Source organism: Falco naumanni, chromosome 4, assembly GCF_017639655.2.
Source record: "Falco naumanni isolate bFalNau1 chromosome 4, bFalNau1.pat, whole genome shotgun sequence".
Taxonomy (NCBI): Eukaryota; Metazoa; Chordata; class Aves; order Falconiformes; family Falconidae; genus Falco; species Falco naumanni.
This window is the reverse complement of record NC_054057.1, coordinates 24,936,112-24,959,428: the sequence shown is the minus strand read 5'-3', so window position 1 is coordinate 24,959,428 and position 23,317 is coordinate 24,936,112. Positions and strand designations below refer to the sequence as shown.

General features: G+C 39.0%; 1 protein-coding gene across 2 annotated transcripts in view; it reads left to right on the top strand.

Annotated features, from left to right (window-relative positions):
* Window positions 1–23,317, top strand: part of ADCY1 (adenylate cyclase 1) — a 154,327-nt gene that overhangs the window by 85,457 nt on the left and 45,553 nt on the right. For both annotated transcript variants that reach the window (XR_005827515.1, XM_040591717.1), the window contains exons 5-7: window positions 102–229; window positions 9,955–10,113; window positions 11,581–11,722. Coding sequence is in view for 1 of the 2 variants with exons in the window: in XM_040591717.1 (XP_040447651.1) it covers window positions 102–229; window positions 9,955–10,113; window positions 11,581–11,722 (429 nt within the window). In the remaining variant the exon portion in view is untranslated. The remainder of the gene's footprint in view (window positions 1–101; window positions 230–9,954; window positions 10,114–11,580; window positions 11,723–23,317) is intronic.

Here is a 23,317-nt window from a genome sequence, read left to right as displayed (position 1 = left end):
ATCAGAAAAGGATTCCCTGACTGATGGAGAAGATTTTATCCTTTAAATGCTGGAATATTTATATGAATAGTAAAAGTTTTCGCATTCTGTTTTGATTAAAGGAAAACCACTGCAGAAGAATAAAAATCCTAGGGGACTGTTACTACTGCGTATCAGGACTGACCCAGCCCAAAACAGATCATGCCCATTGCTGTGTGGAAATGGGACTGGATATGATTGACACCATCACGTAAGTACTGCGCAGGGTGAACCGGGCAGGAGTACTACAACAGCTTCTGGGTGCCGTGGGGAAGGTTGCTCTCAGAACGACCAGCAGTGTCTGTGAGTGCTGCACACCTAGCAATTCACACTGCTGCACTCAGGCCACAAGATACTTACTGGTTTTAGAGGGGTCACACTAGATGTTGATTTTCTACTCCATTTAATCGCTATGAGGGAAAAGTGCACAAGTCTGAATATGTAGAGGCTCAGACAGGTACTGGTTAGGGGACAGAAAGATACTGGGAAGTAGCAAAATATTCCCATTGCCATTTGCCACAAAGAAGGAAGCCCAGTTTTGCAGCAATAAACATGGCTCATTTTGCCACCAGTATGTACACTCAAAGCCAGTCCTGATGTATGCATGTTGTGTATGTGTTTGTATTCTAAAAATGATAATTTTCTGTTTTTTCCTTTCTCTATGTCAAGTTTAAACCACTAATTTATTCTGCTTTTCAGAAATGTAACGTGAAATTCACTTTGGTGATCAGAAGAAATTTTTTTATGCTTGAGAGCTCTGAATTGATCATTATTTCAACCAGGCAAAAAATGTGAATGTGAAAGAACTGTGAATGAGCTTTTAGCTCCCATTATGCAGGAGGGAAGGGATAAAGATGGAAAATTTCTTCACCGCTGTATTGCTCTGTGTGGGTGCATGTTTGTTTTATGGGATGGCTGTAGGAGGGCGTGCACACCTGTATTCATTCTGTATATAAATACATACTGTCAACACAGTGCTATTGCATTTGGAATGAGCTTGCACAAGTGTGTCACATCAGGGGCCTTAGCTAGTTCTACGCTGGAAAGTGTTTGACAGCCATTTCCAGTAGGCAGTTATTCTTTCTCTCTGTTGTCAGCTGGCCTGTTGGGAATGTAGAGTTGATTTGAGGTTCTGCTTCCCCTCACTTAATCCCTGAATTTTTGCATTGAACACAGACAAAACCTGCCTTCTCTGTGAAGGTGAATAGACCACAGTGTAATCTCAATTTAAAAACTAATAGTAAAGTATTAAATAAAGGAAAAGTAGAATAAGCATACATAAAGCTTATGAATTCAAGTAAAGCATTTTTGATTTGGAACATTTCACCGCCTTTCTTGTTTCTAGTAGAGCTTTTGCCATGTCCTATATTTCATGTCCGCCATTTGTACGTGTGGATGTTTTCACACATAAATGCACAAAAAGGAGCTGTGCTCATTTCTGGAGAGTCTTAGTGTTGTAGAAGAACATATTATGATCCTCTCAAAGAGTTCACTGTAAGTTTTTTATCTCTGTGGAAGTAGTGGCTAATTGTTCAAATCCCACTAAGGATTTGCCTTAGGGGAACACAGACATTACTGCACATTTTTGTTGTTTCATATCAACCTTAAATATTTCTGTGATCCTGAATTCATTGAGCTTTCTTTGCAAAGGACTTGAAAACATAGGAAAAAGGAGAGAAGTACTCAAAGCAATTGAAGGTTGATTCTCATTTCTAGCTCAATCTCTACGCTTTTATTGTGATGTTCATTTACAAAATCTCTCAGTGTGAAGAGTTGGATAAATAAATCAATATCCTCCCTTCCATTCAGTGCAAGTTCCTTATCTTTGTAAACATTGTAAAATTGATAAAAGATTTTGTAATCTGTGATAATACATGCTAGTCTATCATACTAAAAAATCCTGAAGGGATATCCTAAGTCTGCAAATTAGATATATGTGCATTCTTTCGGCAGTATATGGATACTCCATTTATAAGGAAGCCTTGACCTTTAGAAGCATAGGTAGATGTACAGGCCTTTGTACACATTTTCTGAAGTCTTTTTTTTTTTTTTCTTCTTCTTAAATCCATGGAAAGCAGTAGCTGATGCATCCTCTTTTAAACCTACCATTAATCTTTAATTCATTAGTTGTGCTGTGTTTCATGTACACAACTAAGGCAGTGTCTGAACTTTCCTTTTTTGAATGTTTTACTGATATTAGGAATGAAACGTTCCCTTTTCATGTTTATCATTTATTGGCTGCTGTCATGACAATGTAAACTTGAAAAACAAATTGAATTAATAAAGAAGGAATGAACTGGGACTGTTTAGCCTGGAGAAGAGATGGCTCGGGGGAATCTTATCAATATGAGAGTGTGTAAAGAGGACAAAGCCAAACTTTTCTCAGTGGTATCCAGTGTCGGGGAAAGAGGAAATGGGCAGAAACTGAAATACAATAAATTCCATTTAAGTATAAGAAAAAACATTTTTCTGCTGTGGAGGTGGTCCGATACTGAAGAGTTTGCACTGGAAGGTTGTGGGCTTTGCATCCTTGGAGAGATTTCAAACCCAGCTGAACATAGTCCTGGGAAACCTTCTGTAGCTGACCCTGCTCTGAGCAGGGGGGTTGCTCTAGATGATTTCCAAAGGCCCCTTCCAACATCAGTAACTCCATTATTCTAAGTGGATGGGCTGTGGTGTGTTAACTAGACATGTGTAGTCTGAGGTTATGGTGGAAGACAGGTAACTGACAATTTCAGAATTTTGTTTTTTTAAAGAATGCATAAAGTGAAAGTCTTTAGTGTAGTCAGTGCTCAGAGCACAGTAAGAGGGCAAGATGGAGAAGAGGCAAGGTTATAAGAGTGTCATATTTATTTAGGGTTGGTGAATGGCTAGAGACCTATTCTGCATCCGTTGTACATAAGCACAATTGATTAATCCAAATATATTTTTTTTCCCTCAACAAGGAATTAGTAGTGTGAGGACTGTAAGATCCCAGGATCAAAGTGTATTTCTTTCCTTAGTTAAATGAATATGCCTGTTCTCCTTATGCTAGGAAACAGGAAGATGATGCATTTGAAGCACCATTGCCCTTGATGGCAGTACTATTTTTTTATTTTACTGCAAGTGGAGCATCATCTGTTCAGATATTGCTGGATTCTGGATGAGGTGCTTTTGTTGACAGAAGCATGTGGGTAAGCCAACTGCACAAAATGCTTCAGACCAGGAAAATATTTTCTGATGAAGATTAGGAAAAAATTCTTCACTCCTCCACAGAGACCCATGTTAGGAGATAGATTCCCCAGAATAATTTATTGGAGAATATGTTGAGCTAATGAAAAGAAGTGAAGAGCTTATGATGGTAAATTTGGAATGCAACATTATTTTTCTATTGGTATGATTATTAGGTGTTGTTTATCAGTCTCATGAGATGCGAGTCACTTTTGTTTTTAAACTTCCCCCTTCCATCCAGAGTTGGATGTCAGCTGATAGTCTTCTAAGAGTCTCTTCACTGTACTGCAGAAATCAGTCCTTGGCTTTGCAAATTCATGCTTGGAAGTTGTCACCCCTAGTGACAGGTTTGTCATGTTACCTGGGATAGATAAATAAATAAATAAAATCACTTGAATTGTGATTCAGCTGATGGATCTGTCAAAAGTGCCTGTCCCAGAGATATGTACCACCAAAACGTGCTTTTTTCCAGGAAATCAAGGAATAGAAACTTCTAGTGGCTGGTTGATGGATCTGTGATTTGACTGAGTTGAATGTTATAATGAGTTCATATAAATTCATATCCTAGAATATGATGCTGCATGTGAGTGTAATCTCAGAATGTTGCCTCATTACATTTAGACTGAGATTTTTCAAGGTAGTTTTCAAAGAACATTCTAAAATACTTAAAATTGTCAGAATTTCATCTGCCTTTTACTAAGTATCCTTTTTCAAGGGCATAGTTAAAGCCATACCAGAACCTTTATGGAAAGATGTGGTTGGTTGTGGTGGGTTTTTTCTTGAAAAACCCAACGAAACAGCATTATATTCTGTTTCTATTCCAAAAGAATTTCTGCTGCCAAGGAGTTTTGTGTCAGTGCCTTGGTACAGGTCAGTGTTTGTTCTACTTCAGAGGCACTTAAACCATCGTGGCAGTATTTAAGTGGGAGTTAAATGCTGGACACCACCAATGCTGCTTTCTTCAGGTGAGTTTTAATGGTCAGGTTTTTCTTAGTAATATAATTACAATGGTCATGTTCATTAGTGCCTCTGATGTGCCAGATGTTGCTCTGAAGTGGCAGATGTTTTCCTCACCTTGGTTTTGAAGAGTGTTAGGCCAAGTGCTCTCTTCACCTGACTTAAATATCTTGCCACATTTGAAGGTTCCACTCTATTTACTACAGTATTTTACTTTCTAGATGTATTTGTTAGCTGATTGCCACGTAAAAAGGTTTCGCCCAGCTACCCAAGCTCTTCCCTCTCTACCCCATAAACTGGCTGGAGTTCTGGTTTAAGCTAGTGTTACAGGGGCAATTTTATACATTCTTAATAGCAGTTTGTCTTTCCTTACAGAGCACTTCATCAACTGATATAAACCATATTTAACAACCATTTGGCTCAGTCCACAAATGAATCCTCTTAGGAGATGAAATGTGGTGAAATGAGGGAGTTATTTTAAATGCACTTGATAATGCCACAGGGCAAGAAGTGAACCGTAACGTTTCCAATTGGAAATGAGGAGGGAATCTGAGTGAGCAGGAGATAAATACTAGATTTGGGACCAGGCCAAAATATTGGGGCTAACCTTCATAAAGTTGTCACAAATGTCATGGGACCCTCTAACTATTCCTGTCATCACATAAGCAGTACATTTTCACAATACTCCTTCCCTTGCCGCCTTACTAGGGTGCCGTTTGAGTGCTGACCCGGGGGATCTCACCACTGGCTGCGCCTACATCGGCAGTCAACACAGCACAGCAGGAGCACGTCTGTAGATCAGAGTAGCTGCTGCTGACTTCTTCAGTTTAACCTATACATATTATGGGGTGGAGAAGGGGGAGGCTTGCTTTAGAATAGGTCTCATCTGGCCCTCTGAATTGAATGTTCCTAATGCACATGGGCTTTGAAGAGGCCTGAGGGAAAGTGTCTGAGAGCCTTTGCTTCTTGAAATCTGGGCACCCCAGTGGGGTCCATCAACTTTGCTCAGTTTTCACATAGGTGTTTATCCCGTATGGATGACTCCACCAGTTGTCTGTGTAGGACCTCACAGAGGGAAATTGGGCTTCTTTTGCATCTACAAATTTTGTTGTTGCTTGGTTGCATGGGACACTGCAGAGGCTGATGCTTGGACTGTCTCCTTCCCATGAGTTTGGTCATTGGCTGACCAAAGGTACTGGGGAAGGGAGAGGAGCTACAGCATCTAGTTTGAGGAAGCCCCAGCTGAAATGTCAAGTTTTCCTGTGTGATCGTTTGTTTGAGGAAGAAGACAGAAGCTCCAACTTTCCTGATGTCAACACTGTTGATGCTTTTCCCCCTGGTCCTCTAAAGGTCCAGGGCCTGGGAAAGTTTGGACTGGCAGGCGTGAGTTGACCCTGAATTCTGGGAAAACCAGCAACTGCGTTTTTAGCAGTGGAGAAAGCTGTCTACCCTTGATGAAAGCTTGGTCAGCTCTCACCTCTGTCAAAGTGAGCGTCTTGACTACTGAAACCATCACACCTTCACAGCCTGGGCTCTGTGCTCCAGCTCCCTGCTGCCATGCTCCAGGTGAGCAACATACTGGGAAAGCATGTAGTTCTGGTCAAAAAAAAAACAAAAAAAAAACAAACAAAAACAAGCAAAAAAACCCAACCAACCAAAAACAAGGAAAAAAAAAAAAAAAACGGAAAAAAACCCAACACACACCCCACAGATAAACAAACCAATCAAAAAAACCTGAACCTGATCTGGAGAAACAGCTGCCAAAACAGGACACCAAAAGTTTTCAAATTGCCTGACAAACCTAACGTGGCCCTTGCCTTGTGGGAGGGCAAACAAGGGGGTCTGGGGTACGGGTGTGGCTTGACTGTGGCCAGCAGCATCTTCTCCCACAGCCTACCAGGCTGACAGAGTAATTTACAGAATTATTGTCTTTATCATTAACGTCCAAGAACAGACCAATTCCTGATGATGTTGAAATGGAACTGACAGAGAGATATTTAGCAAGCTATGCAAAATTAAAGGACACCCTTCTCTTAGAACCATAGATAAATATATATATAAAAAAATATATGAAGTGCAAATATATGTAACTGAGCCAAAAATCTTGTCTATGCCTTTAACCAGGAAGCACCTATTTCAATGCAGATATTCTTGGACCTGAAGAAAAGCCCTAAATAACTTACAAGAAATGGAATGCAGAGCTTTATTTTTTCATTCAAATGCAGCACAGGTCTGGAGCTGTTCGGCAGATGATCTAAATGACTTTGATGTCTTGTAGTAGTGCACGAAATATTTGTAGCTAAGGAGAGAACTAAAATTTAAAGGCTTGGTAGGATACTTGAGCTGTCAGGGTCGATAGTTATCTTAGCCACTTATATAGACACTGCATGTTTCTACTTTAAAAACAGTGGTTTTTGATTTTCATTTGTTTCTGGGCCCACTTTTGTGTTAACATTTGGAAAACCTTTCAGTATATTATATCTGAATCTAGGAGAGCGTAAGTTCCAATGAATAATTTATTTGAGGAACATCTTTTCTTTTTCCTATTCATGACTTGTTTATAAGGTTCTGGTATTTTTTTCAAAAATATATTTATATTCTAAAATGCCTTTCTAATCTAAATTGCCTTATTGGAAACTTTTGTGATATTTTATTGCTGAAATGTTGATGTTGTTTGGGAATATGATTGTGGTTCTGCTCTGATTATATATTTGAAGTCTATTCTTCATATGTTACTTAACATTCCTCATTTTTTATAGTTCAGTGGGGTGTATTCATGGAAATTAACTGCACAAAGGGCACACAGGTCTTAAAGGTAAATTCAGAAAGTTTAATGAACCGTTCCTGAGGGCTTTTTTCCTTCTCAAATTTTAAAATGGTGAAAGCACCCCTGGAACACGTTGTAGTTTCTGGGGAAAATGTAGAAATGCATTCTTGATTTAGATTCTTTATGAAGTGACTACTTCTGGAATTCTTTTCTTCAAAAATGAAATGTTTTCAGATTCTGCTTTATGGTTCACTGGTACATTATACAGTTGAGCTTATTTAAGAAGGAGTATGATCAGCCACGTTGTATTTCTCTGCTCATTTCATTTACTTTTTGTTATGCTATTCAAATTTCTAAAAGCAGATGAAATTTCACCCTCTCTTTCAAGCCATCTGGGACAAAGCAAGGACAAAGGTCTCAACTGGTCTTTCTCAATGTCTGAATTTCACTGTCTTTCCACTTACATGTAGCCTGAGGTTTTGGATACGGCTTTAAATGGAGGGGGTGTGGGGAATTAACATTCACTTGTAAACACAGAAACTCACACAGTTGCAGGTTCACCAGGTAATTACATAGGTATTTAGTTATGCGGGAGGACATAGACAGGCAAGCAAGGTGTAATCCTGAAGGGCTTTGGCTTGCCAGGCACGGTCTGGTGTAAGGTCAGTCTGTTAATGGCACAATACACATGCACAGGTGGAGATACAAAGGTGAAATTATCACTAGGTTCCTTATATTATTAGCTTCTTTCCTGTCCTCAAGGCTTTGCCAAGCAGTGTGCACAACAAGCCCTGTAACACTTGAGTCCTTTTAGGACTCCTTGGAGTCATTTTTGAGGCTTGACTGGTAATGGATATTGAATAAAAGCCAGCTGACTTGCAGTGAGTAGAAATAGGACAAGGAAATATTTAATCTTTCAGAAAGCTGTGCTTAAGTTTTTCTGTGCTGTTGCATAAAAAATGACTGGAAAATGTGGCATGCCCAGATTCCCTAGGGGGCCAAAAGAGATCTCCACGTTACTTGCATTAGTAATGGCTGACATGAAAGACACTTGAGCACTTCATGGCCGCAGAGCCCCTTCCTCAAATTGAGGCCAGGTATCTTGTGCTGCTCACCCTGCCTGTGCTGCCCTTTCTGTTAATTATATTCAAATAAGTACAACTATACAAGAGACAAATACAGTGTCTACTCCTGCAATAAAGACCTTTATTAGAAGAGGTGCTTCTAAAGACCTCTCTGCCAAATCCAGTGTAACCAGATGGTACTTAAAAATATATATTGGTCAATGAAGATCAAGGGAAAATTACAGCCAGAGCCTCAGTTTGATTCTTACTGAATAGTTAGTTGCATTTATTCACCAATATTATCTCTTTCTGGACTGCAACTTAACTGTGGAATGCCGAGTGTCTCTGTAGCAGCAAGATCTGCAAAGACTGTGCACACCGTGGTCTCTACATGTAGTGCGTAAGGCAGACAGCTTCAAGGCTCCTCTTTGGTCTTCACAAGTCAGTGCAGGGTGTGAGTCAGAGCATGTCGTACATTCACAGAAATGAAGACTCCTTCCTTACTGTGGCACCAGTAGTAAAAATGCTTTTAATAGTGACTTTGCCAATTAATTCCTCCTTTACCAGCTCACAATGAAAATGTCTGAAGGTTAGATTTAATTTATAGGTACAAGTCAGTAGTTACAGGTGGTTTCTGTGCCACTCTTGCAGGAGCTTTGGAAAGATATTAATTAGTGTTTATAAAAACTCTGTGCTGCACACAGAGGAACTGTTGAGGTCCATACTATACTCTTTTTCCAGATTATTTTACATTATTTTAGTTTCAAATTCAATGTTTTACACTATCACCTTGAGGTCAAGCCACTGCAAACAAAAGGGGTAAGGAAAACAAAGTATTATTTTGATATTACAGATGGAGAACTGAAAGAGGATAAAATTACTTTGAATCACAACAAACTGATAAAAGAGGAGAGAAATCAAGTCCAAGTCTTGAATGACTCGTTTATATTTTACTCACATGACCAACCTTTTCCTTAGTGTTTAATATTAAACTCCTTCATGATGAAATTCTGTTAGCGTGTATAGGATCAAGCATGATCTTTGTATGAGTGAGGTGAAGGAGGGTAAAAAAGAATTAGAGAATAATCCACCAACCAGTAAACCCAAGGCTAGGATAAGGAGATATATTAACAGATTTTTGGTAAGAAAAAGCCATGTAGCTCATTTTAATACTATGCTGAAAGCAGTCTGGAGTAAAGGTACAACTGAATCATGTTTGCTTACTTACAGGTCAGGTTAAAATTAAGCCTAATAAGATCATTTCAGAAATCTTCTTTTGATTCCAGCAATCATGTTGTGGTCACTTGTCATCCTGCTGAAATAAACATGCATTAGGAGAAAGCAACATTTATGACAAATAAAAGTAAATACATGTGAGAGGCAAGATAAACAGGAAAGTGCAGGAGTTAAGCTGGCTGTCTCTGAATTATTTGAGTTACAGCCAGAAAGTTACTTGTTTATCTCCTGCTAAAATATCTCAGTTTCTGTAGGACCACGGTAGCAAATACTGCAGAAGTGGCAAATAAAACCTAGAAGTTATGGTCTTAGGGAAGTTTCATGACAAAGCCATTTACTACACTTGCTTTATTTTCCTTTTCTTTCTTTCTTTTTTTTTTATTATATTAAATATAATGAAATCTAACTTTTTCAGGGTTTTCTTGAAACCTGGAAAATTAAATTTTAATGTATTAGGTTAAGAAATTTAGCAATACAGAGATTTTGGTTCAACAGTAATTACAATATGACGAAGAAAAATATTTCTTTGGCATTACAACTGGGGCTTTGAAACTAGTGAAGGAAAAGAACAGCACTTGAATATATCATTTGAGATTTTCAAAAGATCCTGTGTATCCAGTCATGTGTGTATATCTTAACTCTGGGGGAAGGAGAAAATCAAGAGCAATGTCATTATTTAATATTCTGATGCTGTCTTTCTAGATCTGTTGCAGAAGCCACAGAGGTTGATCTCAACATGCGAGTTGGATTGCATACAGGCAGGGTGCTTTGTGGGGTCCTGGGTCTCCGAAAATGGCAATACGATGTCTGGTCAAATGATGTGACTTTAGCTAATGTGATGGAAGCTGGAGGACTGCCTGGGTAAGTCTGAGAAAGACCCACTGAAAAAGAAACAGAAACCTGCACCGGTGAGGAAATTATTTCCTTCTTTAAGGCATTTGCAATATAAATGCTATTGATAAGAAGGGTTGTGTTCAGCAGGAGTAATCAATGTATTATGTGATTTATCCTGTGGAATTCTCCAGATGAGCTTTATATTTAGGTCGGTAATAGGTTAGATTAGAAGCAAAACATCACCAAAAGAAATCATTGTTAGAAGCTGTCAAATATAAAAGAGTCGGATGAGGCAATGCTAGGCATGTAGGAATGTTAGATTTTCACCATTTCATGTTATAAATGTAAAACCCCTCTAGTTACTGCAAGAAATTTTTACCCTGGCACATCTACACATGCTGGGGGTGTGTGCCTTACGCCTTTTACATAGGAAGCTTTCCAACACTAGTCATGTGCTACTGAAAAAATACCCAGTTATGAACTCGAATATTGATGGTGTGTGCTCAAATGATACGGTAACACATAAACCCACAGCCAATCCATGGGGCATGTCCTGAGATTTTAAGTACTCCTTGCGCAGCCTTGGCCCCAATTTGAATGACCACAGAGCACTTTGGCAAAGGTGTACGGCTGTGCTTCTGTGCGCAGCTCACATTTGGACTGGGACCTACCATCCTTCATTGGATTTTCACAAGATCGTGGTTTGCTGAACAGGGGCACAATGGAAACTCTGAATTTTTCTGGTTGAGTGAATTTCTGTTTGCTGTGTATGTCTGCCTTAGGCAGGTTTTGGCACTGTGTTTGGTATGTGCCTTACCTTAAGGCTTTCCAGCAAAAAAAATCTAAACAAATGTTTAATAGAGGAAAGCGTAACAGCTTTTCAGATCTCTTCTGTGAAGATATTTCAAATCGAAGGAGTCTTTTGGGAGAAAACGTGAAGACAGTTTTTGGGGTAAGAAAACTTACTAATAGTGTCAAAGATGGCTGTGCTGCCAAAGCAAAGTGAATTAGAAAGCTGCCTATAAAACAGAGTAAGTTAACCAAGTCAGAGACTTGAAAGGGAGCAGAGAAAGAAGTTTCTCCTTTATGCACAGGAGAAACTTTATGTTTGGAGTGCGAAGCCACAAGTTTCAAAGAGCAGAATGTTTCTGCAAGCAGGCAGCGAGGTAAACACTTAAGAAAGATACACAACCTGGAAGATGATGTGCAGACTTTCACTTTCTACAAATCAACAAGTCTTCAATCATTTGGACAGTCAACAGTTGCCTTTCTGTTTGCTCTGCTCATTTAGAAAATTTATGTGCATGTAATAGAAATATTTCTGTGTTCTATTTGGCTAAAAAAACCAGAAGAAAACACATTTTTAACATCAAAAATGGGACTTCGCATGAAATCAGACCTCTTTATGATCTTTGGCACAGGAGTTTATTTCAGTAGCAACTCACTCATAATGTATCTTTGCTTTTAACAGCAATGTCGGATTTTTCTCTCCAGGAAAGTTCACATAACAAAGACCACCTTAGAGTGCCTAAATGGGGACTATGAGGTAGAACCAGGATATGGTCACGAAAGGAATAGTTTCCTGAAGAAGCATAATATTGAAACGTATTTTATTGTGCCATCCCATCGTAGGAAGGTGAGTTCCATAAATTCTAGCTTGTTCTGTGGTATGTTTTCATAGTTTATCAACTGTTCTGTACTATTCTGAAAGGAGAGGCAATACTGGTATTTCATATTCCTAAAAGCTCTTCAAACACTCTTGAAATGAGATCTTTTGGTTTTGATTGAGGCAGGAATGCTAAAAAAGCTAACCTTGAATGTTGCATAGAGATGATCAATTTACTTTTAAAGTTTAAAAAGAAAAAAATTTTTCCCTTTACCCCTCCAAAAAGGAAACTGTTGTTTTATTCAGGTTCTGTAATCATTCTATCAGAAATTCTATGATATGCTAATCCAAAAAGTTTGTTCACTCTTCCCTTCCTCCTCCCTTCAAAAGAGTGTTTCAGAATATTAATGCTCACAGCTTGGCTAGTTTTCTTCTAGTTTTCTTTACTCTCTTATTCCCATGTTCCCATGCCATTTTACTCATCCTCTCCTAACCCTTTCTACAAACACTTGTGGTACTGGTGGCTTCTGTACTGGGCCTGGAGTATTCCCCAGTGAGCAGACACAGAAAAAGCAGTATTTACAGACACGTCATGCCCTCAGCAGGCAAGTAAGTGAAATTAATTCAGTGGTGCTGGCACTAACAGGAAGCCTGGAAAAGCTGCCACATTGCCAAGCCGTGCAGCATGAGTCCATTTACCCAGGTCAGAGGAAGAGGCTGCAGTCAACCATCCTGCTTTTGAATGTATATACTGCTATACCACAGATCAGGTATTTATGCTGAAGCTGAGTAAATTTTTCAAGGTGATTGCAACAAATAATATATTCACTGTCCAAAATATGCATTTTATTCTCCTGCTACGCTGAGCTGCTCATGACAAATTCAATGCTTTCCTGCTTGCTCTGTCACCTCAGACTCACAAGGATTTTGGTCATCCCTTTCTTATCTTAGCCAACCTTCTCTCCGCGTTTTCTTAGCTCCCCTCTCCTTTCAGCGTCTTCCTTTTGTCAGACCCCTGGAGACATACTGGAGAAAGAGAAGTAAGTCAACAGTGCTGTTGAGGGACAATAACATTTTCTGCTCTTCTTTTTGGTGGAGAACAGAAAATGGAAACTGTGGAAAGAGTAAGGTAAGCAAAGGTTTAACTCATCTGAGCAGGAACTTCATATCTTAGCTGTTGCTCAGGATTAAGCCACCCCTGATGGGTGTGGGTGTGACTCCTCATTCTAACCAGATTTTTAGGGTGAGGAGAACAGAGGCCCAGCAGTGTGATGGAGTCTCAGCATGCAGTGAAGGTAATGATAGCGATTTTCCAACAGGTTCATGTATAGTCATACCTTTATTCCTCAACCAGTTACTGAGTTTAGCCTTTTGTTCAACTACAAAATGTTTTGTGACCTCAGTAGGAGTTCTGAAAGTCCATAAGCATCATTTAAATACATTCAGTTGGTTCCATTCTTTTTCACATCCAATGAGGCTTATCTTAGAAGTTATCTGCTACACCATGTTTGCAAGCCAAGAGGAACTTTATTGCTCTTTATCTCAGCCAGACAACTGGGGATACAGACTTTTGCACCCTTACCTTCTGAGACTCTGCCCAAACAAGTTTCATTCAGGGATTTGACCTTTAGAGGGAAATTTACAATATCCAATTCTGAAAGTAAGTACGAAAGCAATACAGGCTAGGTTTTGAAGTGATGTCAGAGCTCATTGCTTGAGGTTGTTAGACAACAGGTGTTTGGCAAAAATGTAACTGAGGAAAACCAGATCATCTAGAATTCCATGCCCACACTCCTTTTCTTGGTCTGAATTTGATGACCCAGGGAGTCTTTTATGAGAATGTTGGGAGTACATTCACCAGGGGGATTTGATTCTGGGAGCCAAAACTCCTGTTATTTTGTCCCAGAAAGGCTGCTGTAAGGGTGTCTTTTTATGTGCTTTCTCTAAAGCATCTTGTTACTAGAGGGATGGAGCGTTCTTATCTGCTGAGAAAATCATACAATCGCAGGTTTTGTTCTTCTGCTGGTATATATGATTAAATTCAGTTTTAGCTAGTATGAAAGGAAACAGGTGGAAAACCACTGGGCTAGATTGTGTTTTGGCAGTCAGTGAGAGATTTTTTCTGGTGTTTTTTTTCAAACCAGAATTAGTTCCTAAGCTGATCAATTCCAATAAAGAAGAAAATGTAAGGAAGAGTTTAATTAAGGTAGGTATGTTGCTTACTGCTGCTAGATTTGTTTGTCTTGCTTTTCTGCTGTTTTCAGTCCTACAGTATCATTTCATTTCCCATGTTATTATGTACCAGGTTTCATTTCTTGTCGAGAAGAGAAATAGCTGAATTTCAGGAAATTGTTGATAGGTTGATGCCCAGGGACAAGTAGAGAGAAAAGGGGATAAATAGGTGATTACCTACAGAAACTGTGTTGTGGCAACTCTGCTGTATAAGTCAGCGATTGAGGAGCAGAAGCTCAACGCTCACGAATTACAGGCCAATGCATGATAATGCATGAGGATGAGAGCTCACTACTTTGTGAGCACAGGTTTCTTTGTTTTTGCAAGATTGCTGAGAAACAGCTGATCCGTTTGTCATCAGCTGCATAAACCAAATGCCATCTTACCCATGGGTGCCACCGATGGCTTTGTGGAAGTGGCAGATGCTGCCGGTACAGCTTGGCTAACAATATTAGCTCTCCAGCATGCATCAACAGCCTGTCAGCCAAGCTGGCAGAAAGAAACACTGTGGATTTTACTGGTATGGACTGGCTTCTCCACTGGGCTCGCAGATCAATCGGCATGTCACCTCGCTGGTTGTCACAGCACATCAAAGCTGTCCCCAGTCTTCGAATACTTGCATGCTGATCAGCGGACCCCCGAGCTACACAATAAATAGCATATTTACCTTCAAAAATAAACACCCGCAGCCCCCTCCTACCCCGATTCAGTCATTAACTGTTCAGGGACATGGAAATAGAAGGCTACACATGAAGCGCTTTCTTAGTGCTTTACTAAATGCACATAGTAAAGATGGAGTTTCTTTAGGTGAACTCAGGTATCTGCTGGTTTAATATCGTATTCCTTCCTCCAGAGCCTCAGTAGCTGAAACGCAGACACATTTTTTTATTCTTTATGCATCATCTCTGACATTAATATGAACTGACTTTAGCAGGTATGATGCCAAGAGGAATGAAAATCAATGTTATGAGCAACAGATGGCCAAGAATCTGTTGAATTTGAAAGGTAATCAGGCCCACTTAAGTTTTTAAAAATTTCATTTATTTATTTAGAAGACACCCCACATTCTTCCATATTTGGTCTGGCAGAAGGATCTTTCTTCACAAATACCACCCAAACCAAGAATGAGAACAACAGTATAAGACAACTCATTCATGTACCAGTTATATTTTAAATGTGAACAAATTATAAACTATTCCAAATTTTCTTCATCTTTTATTGAATCAGCTAACAACCGCAGTCTTGTGATCTGAGCTGATTGCTAGTTTGATGTATAAGCTAATATATGTGAGAGCATTTCTAAGTCACCGCTGAGGGAATACTTTTCTTTTGTTACAGTTTTTATTTTTGTAAAGATTATATTAATCTATTATTATTATTACTAAGCAATAATTATGCATGGTTGACTGGATAACATTCAACTTCTCAACAGACTTAAATAATTTACCTAATTTCCAAAGGCACACAGAAATTTTTTGAATTCAGGGGTTTTTTTGGTGGCCATAATGGTTAAAAACTTCTACAGATATGCTTTTTAAATGTAATACAAAATGTTATAATGCCCTGACAAAGTTTCTAGTTCTGCCAACACATGTCTTTTAAGTAAAGTTTAATTATGTCTTCATGATATTTTATGTTGTTACTAAAATCTACATTGATGTAACCAAAATATTGCACTGAGACAAGATTTGAAAAGTTTGATCAATGTAACTAGCCACAAGTCTAACCACATACATGAATGTCTTGGACTTTTAAAACAGGTCTGATCCAGGTAGAAAAACAGCTCTCTAATATATTAAATATTCACAAGATCCATACTTTAGACATGTTGACATTCTTAAAGTTTCAGAATGTCCTAGCTTTCTGAAGTACTGTGAATATTTCTGTATGTGGATATTATTTCCCGGTTGGGGGGTGTGTGTGTTTATCTAAGCCAGGTCTGTTAATCTCTCAGCCCCTTACAAGAATTTATAACTTTGCTTAGACCCAGATAAATACCTTTTTCCATTAATGATTCTTCAGCGATCTACCTGACTAATCCTGTTCTGACTTTCAAACTGTGTTCTTATTTTATTATTTTTTTTTATTATTATTATTTTTAAATAGAGTAGATCTGGCTTTCATGAGAATTCTTTGTTCTTTCGTTGTTGACACTGACGTTACTCAAGGTATCTTTGCCTCAGTTTTACAGCCATCACAACCAGCTCCCAGAGTGGTCTCACTACTCACGTGAGAGTAGTGAGCTTAGCTGGACTGCCTACTTGGCTGCTGCAGTTGCTCTAGAAAATGTGACTCTCCTGCGTTATAATACCTCCTAAGGTCCAGCCACAGCCTCGGTGATAACCAGGTGCTTGTGCACTTGGGCTGTATATATACATATATATGCATATATATACCCACAAAATACTTCTTTTTATTTGTTGCAGCAATTCACACTCTGATGGCACCTCTCTAGTTTTGAAAAGGCTCCTTAATTTCAGCAGCTGAGAAAGCAGCCCAGCACAGATGACTAAGTGAAATTGCTGACGCACTTTTACAGATAACCTATCAGTGGTCAGAACTGAGCAAGTTTTTTGTGAGGGGAAAGGTTTCTCGGAATGTGTTAGTTTTTGCATTTGCAGAATGTTACTGTTACTCATTGCCAACTTAAAGGAACTTGCTTCACCGAGTAACTTTGCTAGCTCCAGAGATAAGGCAAAGACAAGTAACGCCATACACTGTTAACAGGAAGCAATAGAGCTGTGTCCAGGGGAGGGGGTCATAAAAATAATCAAAATTGTAGGGAAACACTATAGATACAACTTACAAATAACTGCTATATGTTCATAAGCATCTCGTGGATTTTACAACATACCTCAAACAAAATCAATAATTAGTTTCCAATACGTTGCTAAGCACCATCTTAAAAATTTCTACCAAGGTGCTAGTGAGTTATTCACCAACTAATTGTGTATCCAAAGGTGTTAGTTACCTTTTATTTGTGGCAGTGTAAGTCACATGGTATCTGCATCTCCTATTTGAATAGCACACAGTGATGGATATTCATGAAAAGTCCCGAAGTGTGAGTACCACATCTGTTCGCCCTTTGGAAACTCGCTGCCTCTCTGAAATGACTGACATTTCTCTTTCCTACCTCACCATCTACATACAAAGCCATGCCAGGCAGTCTCAGAAAATCCCTCCTGTAGCTCAGGCAGCCCTGCTCTATTATCTGAGCAATGCTATGACCATCTTGAAAATTCCAGGTGAAAGGATGTGACTTTTTTTTCTGAATCCTTGTTGAGTTACCCAGCGGGAAGGAAGCGGGCACTAGTTAGAGGTACAGCATTCAGTCTCCTGCCTGGTTCGCTGTGTTGAATCATGCCCTAAACGTTCCAGGGCAAGTGGCTAAAATGTCACGTTTATTTTTGTCCAAAAAATAATTATAGTCAAACCAAAATACCAGCAATCTGTTTGAAAAGAGAAGTTAAAGCATTAGCTGAGGAAGAGGAGAGCACTATTGTCAGTCATGATTTCAGGACAAGTCAGTTGAAAGCCTGATGGTTCAAGAATCCTCTCAATAAGCAAACACAGCTCAGGAGCATCCTTTGGAAAATACTATTTAAAATGTAAAAACTCATGCAAATGTCAGAAATATCTAGAGCAATTATCTGCATACACACCTGTGGCATAATTTATTGTGAACTGCAGACAGATTTAACAGCTCAGAAGGTTGATCACTTAATTTCTTTGACTCCTGATCAAATAGGCAGAAATTCAGCAACCTGAGATTCGTTCTAACTTGCGTGGCAATAGCACAAGAAAAGTGGCAAAGGCTGCCACATCACTTTCTTACATTGTTGTTGCATCTACCATAAAGGGATTGTAAGCTTCCTGTGTTGCAGACCTGTCACGATCGAGTAACAGGAAAAATAAACAAATTTTCTATCACTCTGCTGCTTGAAAAGGCAGTATTTTTTGACTTGGAATACAACATCCTCCTTTACTGTTAATCAGCATAGCTTTGTTTCACAAAGCAGATGATCTGCCTTCTATATTAAAATAAATTACTAGGCTCCATATCTTTCCACCCCCAACCAACAAGTTTTATTTGCTTATGTCTTTCCTGTGGCTTTCATTTATTATTTTTTTTTCCAAGTGTGGAATGAACTTTATGCAATATAGCACAGAGAAAACATAGGTTAGTGATGGCTTTTTTGCTTTGTATAAATGAAATCCACAGTAACTACGTGTTCTCGCCTTTTGACTTTATTGGTGAACCACTTTTACCTGTGATTTGTTGTTAGCAACTAGCATGTTTCCCAATTATAACTGCTCACATACACTCTTGAGATGCTTTCCATCATGTCTTAATAATACTTTCATCTAACTTTTTAAAGTGAAGCAATTTGATATATATAACCTGTGTATTACTAGGATTTTTGATAACAGTTTGTTGGATAACAGCCTGACCTGATTAAAAGATGGCATCTTGGCATCATTGTGTACAGAATAGCAAAACAAAGGCTACAGAAGGAAAAAAAGCAAACAGAGTGAAACAATAGGTCTAAAATTACTGCATTTAATTCTTTTTAATTTATTATTTCCATTCAAATTGAAGTGCCACCTATATTTGTAGGAACTTTCCTTCTCTGCAAAGTTAATTTGATTCAAACCACTCTGGTTAGGTCTACATGAACATGCCACACTGTTCTCAAGTTCTCCTTTTTCCAAATGTGTAAAATCTGTGTTTTCCACAGAGCATTTATGGCCCAATAAATCCATCCATATGGCTAGCAGCTCCCTAGGACTTTTTGCATCTGACTCTTCTAAAAGCATCCAGTCCACTTTGTCTTAAGAAAGTTTTCACAGTCATTGTAAGTTGTCAGCTTTCTGGACTAATTCGTTCTGAGGATATTTTTATTTACATGACCGTGTGTTCACCAGCCCTTATGGAGTGCTACAGCTCTGGCTCTGAAACCCTAAGTAGTAACAGAAGAGAGCTTTAATTCAGGGTATATGAAAACTTTTCCAACTACTCAAACTCTCTCCTTTGCTAGCACACAGCAAGAACTGTATTTGACAAAATTGCTCTGATTTGAAACGCCCCAGGTTAGGCACCTGAGCCTGTAACTGGGCACACACTGATGATTTCTGCCTTCCCATTGATGACTACCTGCAGCTACCACTGCTACCATGGCTGGGAGAGTCCAGGGTGGTTTTTGCTCTCAATAGCTGACAGCTTCCACCCAGGAACTTAACTGGAGATCTAAATGCTGTCAGTGGGGTGGAATTAGTTATGTGCTCTAACATCCTCTTTTTTCTTTCTCAAGAAATGTGGAAGCTTTAGAAGGGAGAAATGTAGTGCACTGGTCTACAATTTCCTCTGCTATTGACCTCCTAGAGATTGCTTCAGTCTTCACAGCTGCTAAAAACTTTTCCTACATCTGTGTCAAGAAAGTGGCTGCACCATTCTGAATGTTAAGAATTTGTCTTATAGAAGCTGTATTATTTACCAGCAAAAATCACTAATATCCTTTCCTCACAGACAGCTGAGGTGTGATAAGGAAAATGTTTCATCGAGGCAGTAGACAAGGGTGGAAAAGCAGATGTATGATATTTTTTTTTTATTATTCTTACAGTTAAAATAATCTCACCTATGTCAGGACAAAATGGCTTTTCAGATAGTAAGAACAAATGCCACTACGAAGAAGCATGATCCTGCCTGCCTGAAGATAGAAAGCACAAGCAGACATAGTGCTACAGCATTTTTGGTGTCTGTAAATGTGATTAGAATGTCATTAGTATCTCCTTCCCTGTGCCATTTTAAGCACTGCAGTTGGATATAGTCAGGGGAACCACAGTCTGCTGCTGTTTCTGAGAATCCCAGATAAGCACCAGTGAATCCCTTACCAGAGTGTTACATGAGATTCAAACACTAGGGTATTTTCCCAGAATTTTAATCATCTCTTGTTTGTTTTCTGCATACTTAAAGACACACAGAGCTGTAGTCTCACTGCTTTCAGAGCACTCTGTAGGAAATCCCAGTTCTTAACCTCATTTGTCAGCCACAACCAACCAACCTTTCCTAAAATTATGAAGCAAATGAACAGTCAACAGGATAAGAGATGATCCCAGGGGTCAAAAAGAAGTGTGAAAGTAAAATGTGTTGACAAAATGAGCTGGAATGAGAACGCTTCAGTCCAGCTTTCTTGTAACGTTGGCCTGGAACAAGTTCAGAGAAAAGGCAGAGTGAAAGAGGTTGAGGTTGGGGTTTCTATTTGTTCTGGGGTTTTTTAAAGTCTGTTTTAACAGGCTGTACTGCATTTCTTGCCTTTATCAGAGGCTTACAGCGGAAGGTGAGTTTGTTTCAATATTCCACTCAGAAGTTCACTGTGTCAAAAGTGGTTTTCTGCTGTAAAAGGAATAATAAAAAAGGGACATGGCTTGTGAGATAAAAGTGGGATAGAATTCTTTTGTTTGTATTTTTGATATTGTGTATATATGGTAGTAGAATGACAGACCCTCAGTCCTAGTGAAGAATTTCAATGTCCTGCAACCACTATATTATAAAAAAAATCTAATCCAAACCAAGCCAAACTGAATCAAACTAGAATAAACTATATTTAACATTATACATGATCCAAGTCACCAGCATGCCTGACTTGTGTGTATTGCAATGTCTTTTGGGTGGTTTGGTTCTTGACCAGCCATGAAGAGCAGTAGCTTTATGTGTTTGACATGTTTTCATGGCATCGCACAGTAACGGATTTGGAAAGAGCACTGGAGGCCATGTGGCTGACCTCCCTGCCCAAAGCAGAGGCAGCTTCGCAGTTAGACGCACTTTGGAAATTGCCGGTTGCTCAGGGAAGCTCGTCTGAGCAAGCGCTGAGTGTTTCCCTGGCAGGAGGTTCAGCAGCCGCTGGAAGCAGCCTTCTCCGGTGGATGATCATCCTTGCAGTTAAAACTTCTGCTCTTTGTATCAAACAGGAGTTTCCCTTGGCCCAGCCTGTGTTCATTATCTTCTGTGCTTTTTCCGAGCATTTTTGGGATGAGTCTGGCTCTGTCTTCTAACTACTACTTAGGTGGCTGAAGACAACAGTTGGATCCCTCCTTAGCCTTCTCCCAGCTAAATGAACTGAATTCCCTCAGGTTCTTCTCGTATGCCGTCTGCTTTAGAACCCTAATTGTTTTGGTGAGCACTTGCTGCACTCACTCTGGTTTGTCACTGTTTTTATGGGAGGAGCCCAGCAGCAGACACACTACTCCATTTTTTTCAGTGACCTGAGTTACAAAACTTCTATTTGATTCCAAGACAGCTGGGAAACTCCCCTGGATTTCCAACATACAAAGTGTGTATACTATTGATATATTACCTGCCGATATATTCATGAGAATATATTATATTTCATTAGAAATTTAAAGACTGGTTGGTAGTATGAGCTAAAAATGTTCTACCTACTTCTTTGAAGATGTAGTCAGGAAACTGGATGAAAATCTGTGTTTATGGAAAAGTCATGTTGGCAGCAGGGCCACCCGCCTGAGCCAGACTCTTATCCATTCCCAGTTTTCAAGTTTCAGGTTGTTCTCAGAAATGCATCACTTATAAGAAGTTTGCATTGAGAAAAGTCTAAATTCTTCTCTTTTCACAGGACTTAAAATCCTTTTAGGAGGATATAGTCATGCCTATGGTTGTCTCTCTCAGTCATGCCTGCTTGAATGTTTTTCAAGATAGATGTTCTACCTATTCTTTGCCTTTCTTGCACCTTTACCATGCTATTTCCATAATGAAGGCTGTCAGGCAGCTTCCGTATCTCTCTGTACTTATGTAATAGCATCCTTTCCAACCAATCTTAACGGAGACCTGAAATCAGTTGTTGACCTACTTACTGCAGCATCCAGTGAAAGGTTTGAGCAAAGATCTCGAGACAAGATCCACCTGTAAACGCCATATTTCCTTTTATCTGTTTCGTAAAAAAAAAACAAAAAAAAACCAAAAACAAGACAAAAAAAAAAAACCTGGAGGGACTTGGGACTTGTGAGAAAGTTCCGAATTTTTCTTGCATCCAAAGGCTGATAGGGAGACTGAGTAAAATATATAGTACTTTTAGAGGAATTGTGGCTACATTAGGAAAATTTGCAAGTAGAGAACCTGCCCAAAAAGTATAGTTTGGCTATTGGGAATGGTAGCCCAAAAGCTGATTATATCTGCCATATGCAGATAATAAGCCTAAAAAGGATCTAGTCGGTGTCCTTAGGAAAACCTAAGGGATGATTATATGTGAATATCCTTGTACGTTATCATCTATTTGGTTATTGCAATACAGCAGCAAGCCTTCTGCCAGAAGGCACTCAAAAGAAAGGGTTCATGTTGGGAATCTCTTCATGGACACTTTTGTTAAGCTACCACTTATACAAGCAATTACACACTAGATATGCTAGTGTCATTTTAAATTCTAGCTGATGACCATGCAGCGCTATGCTGGTGATGCTGGCTGGCTTCAGTCAGCCTTTCAGTGCACCATAAAGCCCACGCACATACCCAGGCACCTTTTCACACTTGAAATATTACATGTTTATAACAGAACCATCAGCTAATAAAAAATATGCAACTATTTATACACAAGTAATTTTATCATTTCAATCACAGTGTAACTGATTAAACAGCGTTGGTAGATCAATAGGATATAGCCTTGGTGCTCCAGAAAATGCAAGTGCATAAAAAAAATGCAAATGTATACATTAAAAAGCATAGCAAACCAATACCTGAGAAGCCATTTGGGATATAAGCAGTGTCATTTGCCCTGTCCCTCTAAATTTAGGTATCCATGAAAAGATGCATTAAACAACTGCTTCCAGTTTACTTCCTTCTCCATTCCTTGATCACTGAAGTAATGATGTAAACTGCTCTAGTAAATCATAGTGTTATGGGATTTAGAGCATTTGAATAGATTTTTTGGACTGTGATTTACTCATCTTTTTACTGTTTGCTTCTTTATTTTAGTCTTCCAGAAAAGATTAATTTTACAAGCTTAAATTCCCATACTGTGGTATCAAGGAGTCCTTCCACATTTCCCGTGAACACCGCTTTACACATCCTACATGCCAGAAGCATGAATAAGATTGGTAAAAATACTGAGGGGAGACTAAAGGATCACTCTTGTACTGATCTGTGAAAACATGAAACATGTGCTGGGGGGTTACAAAAGTCAGCAAGAGTTAAATGCATGCTGAAGAGTTAACCAAGACAATATTTGCCCTTGCTGAACTAGAAGCTCCATGGTAAAAGGAACAGATTATACCTGAGCCTTAGAGAATATTTCTCCATAGTATAACACTTCTTGCTTTGAAGAAATAATATATAAGATATAAGCCCAGCGCCTCACAGCCTTGTTTTAGGCATGTATGTAAGTG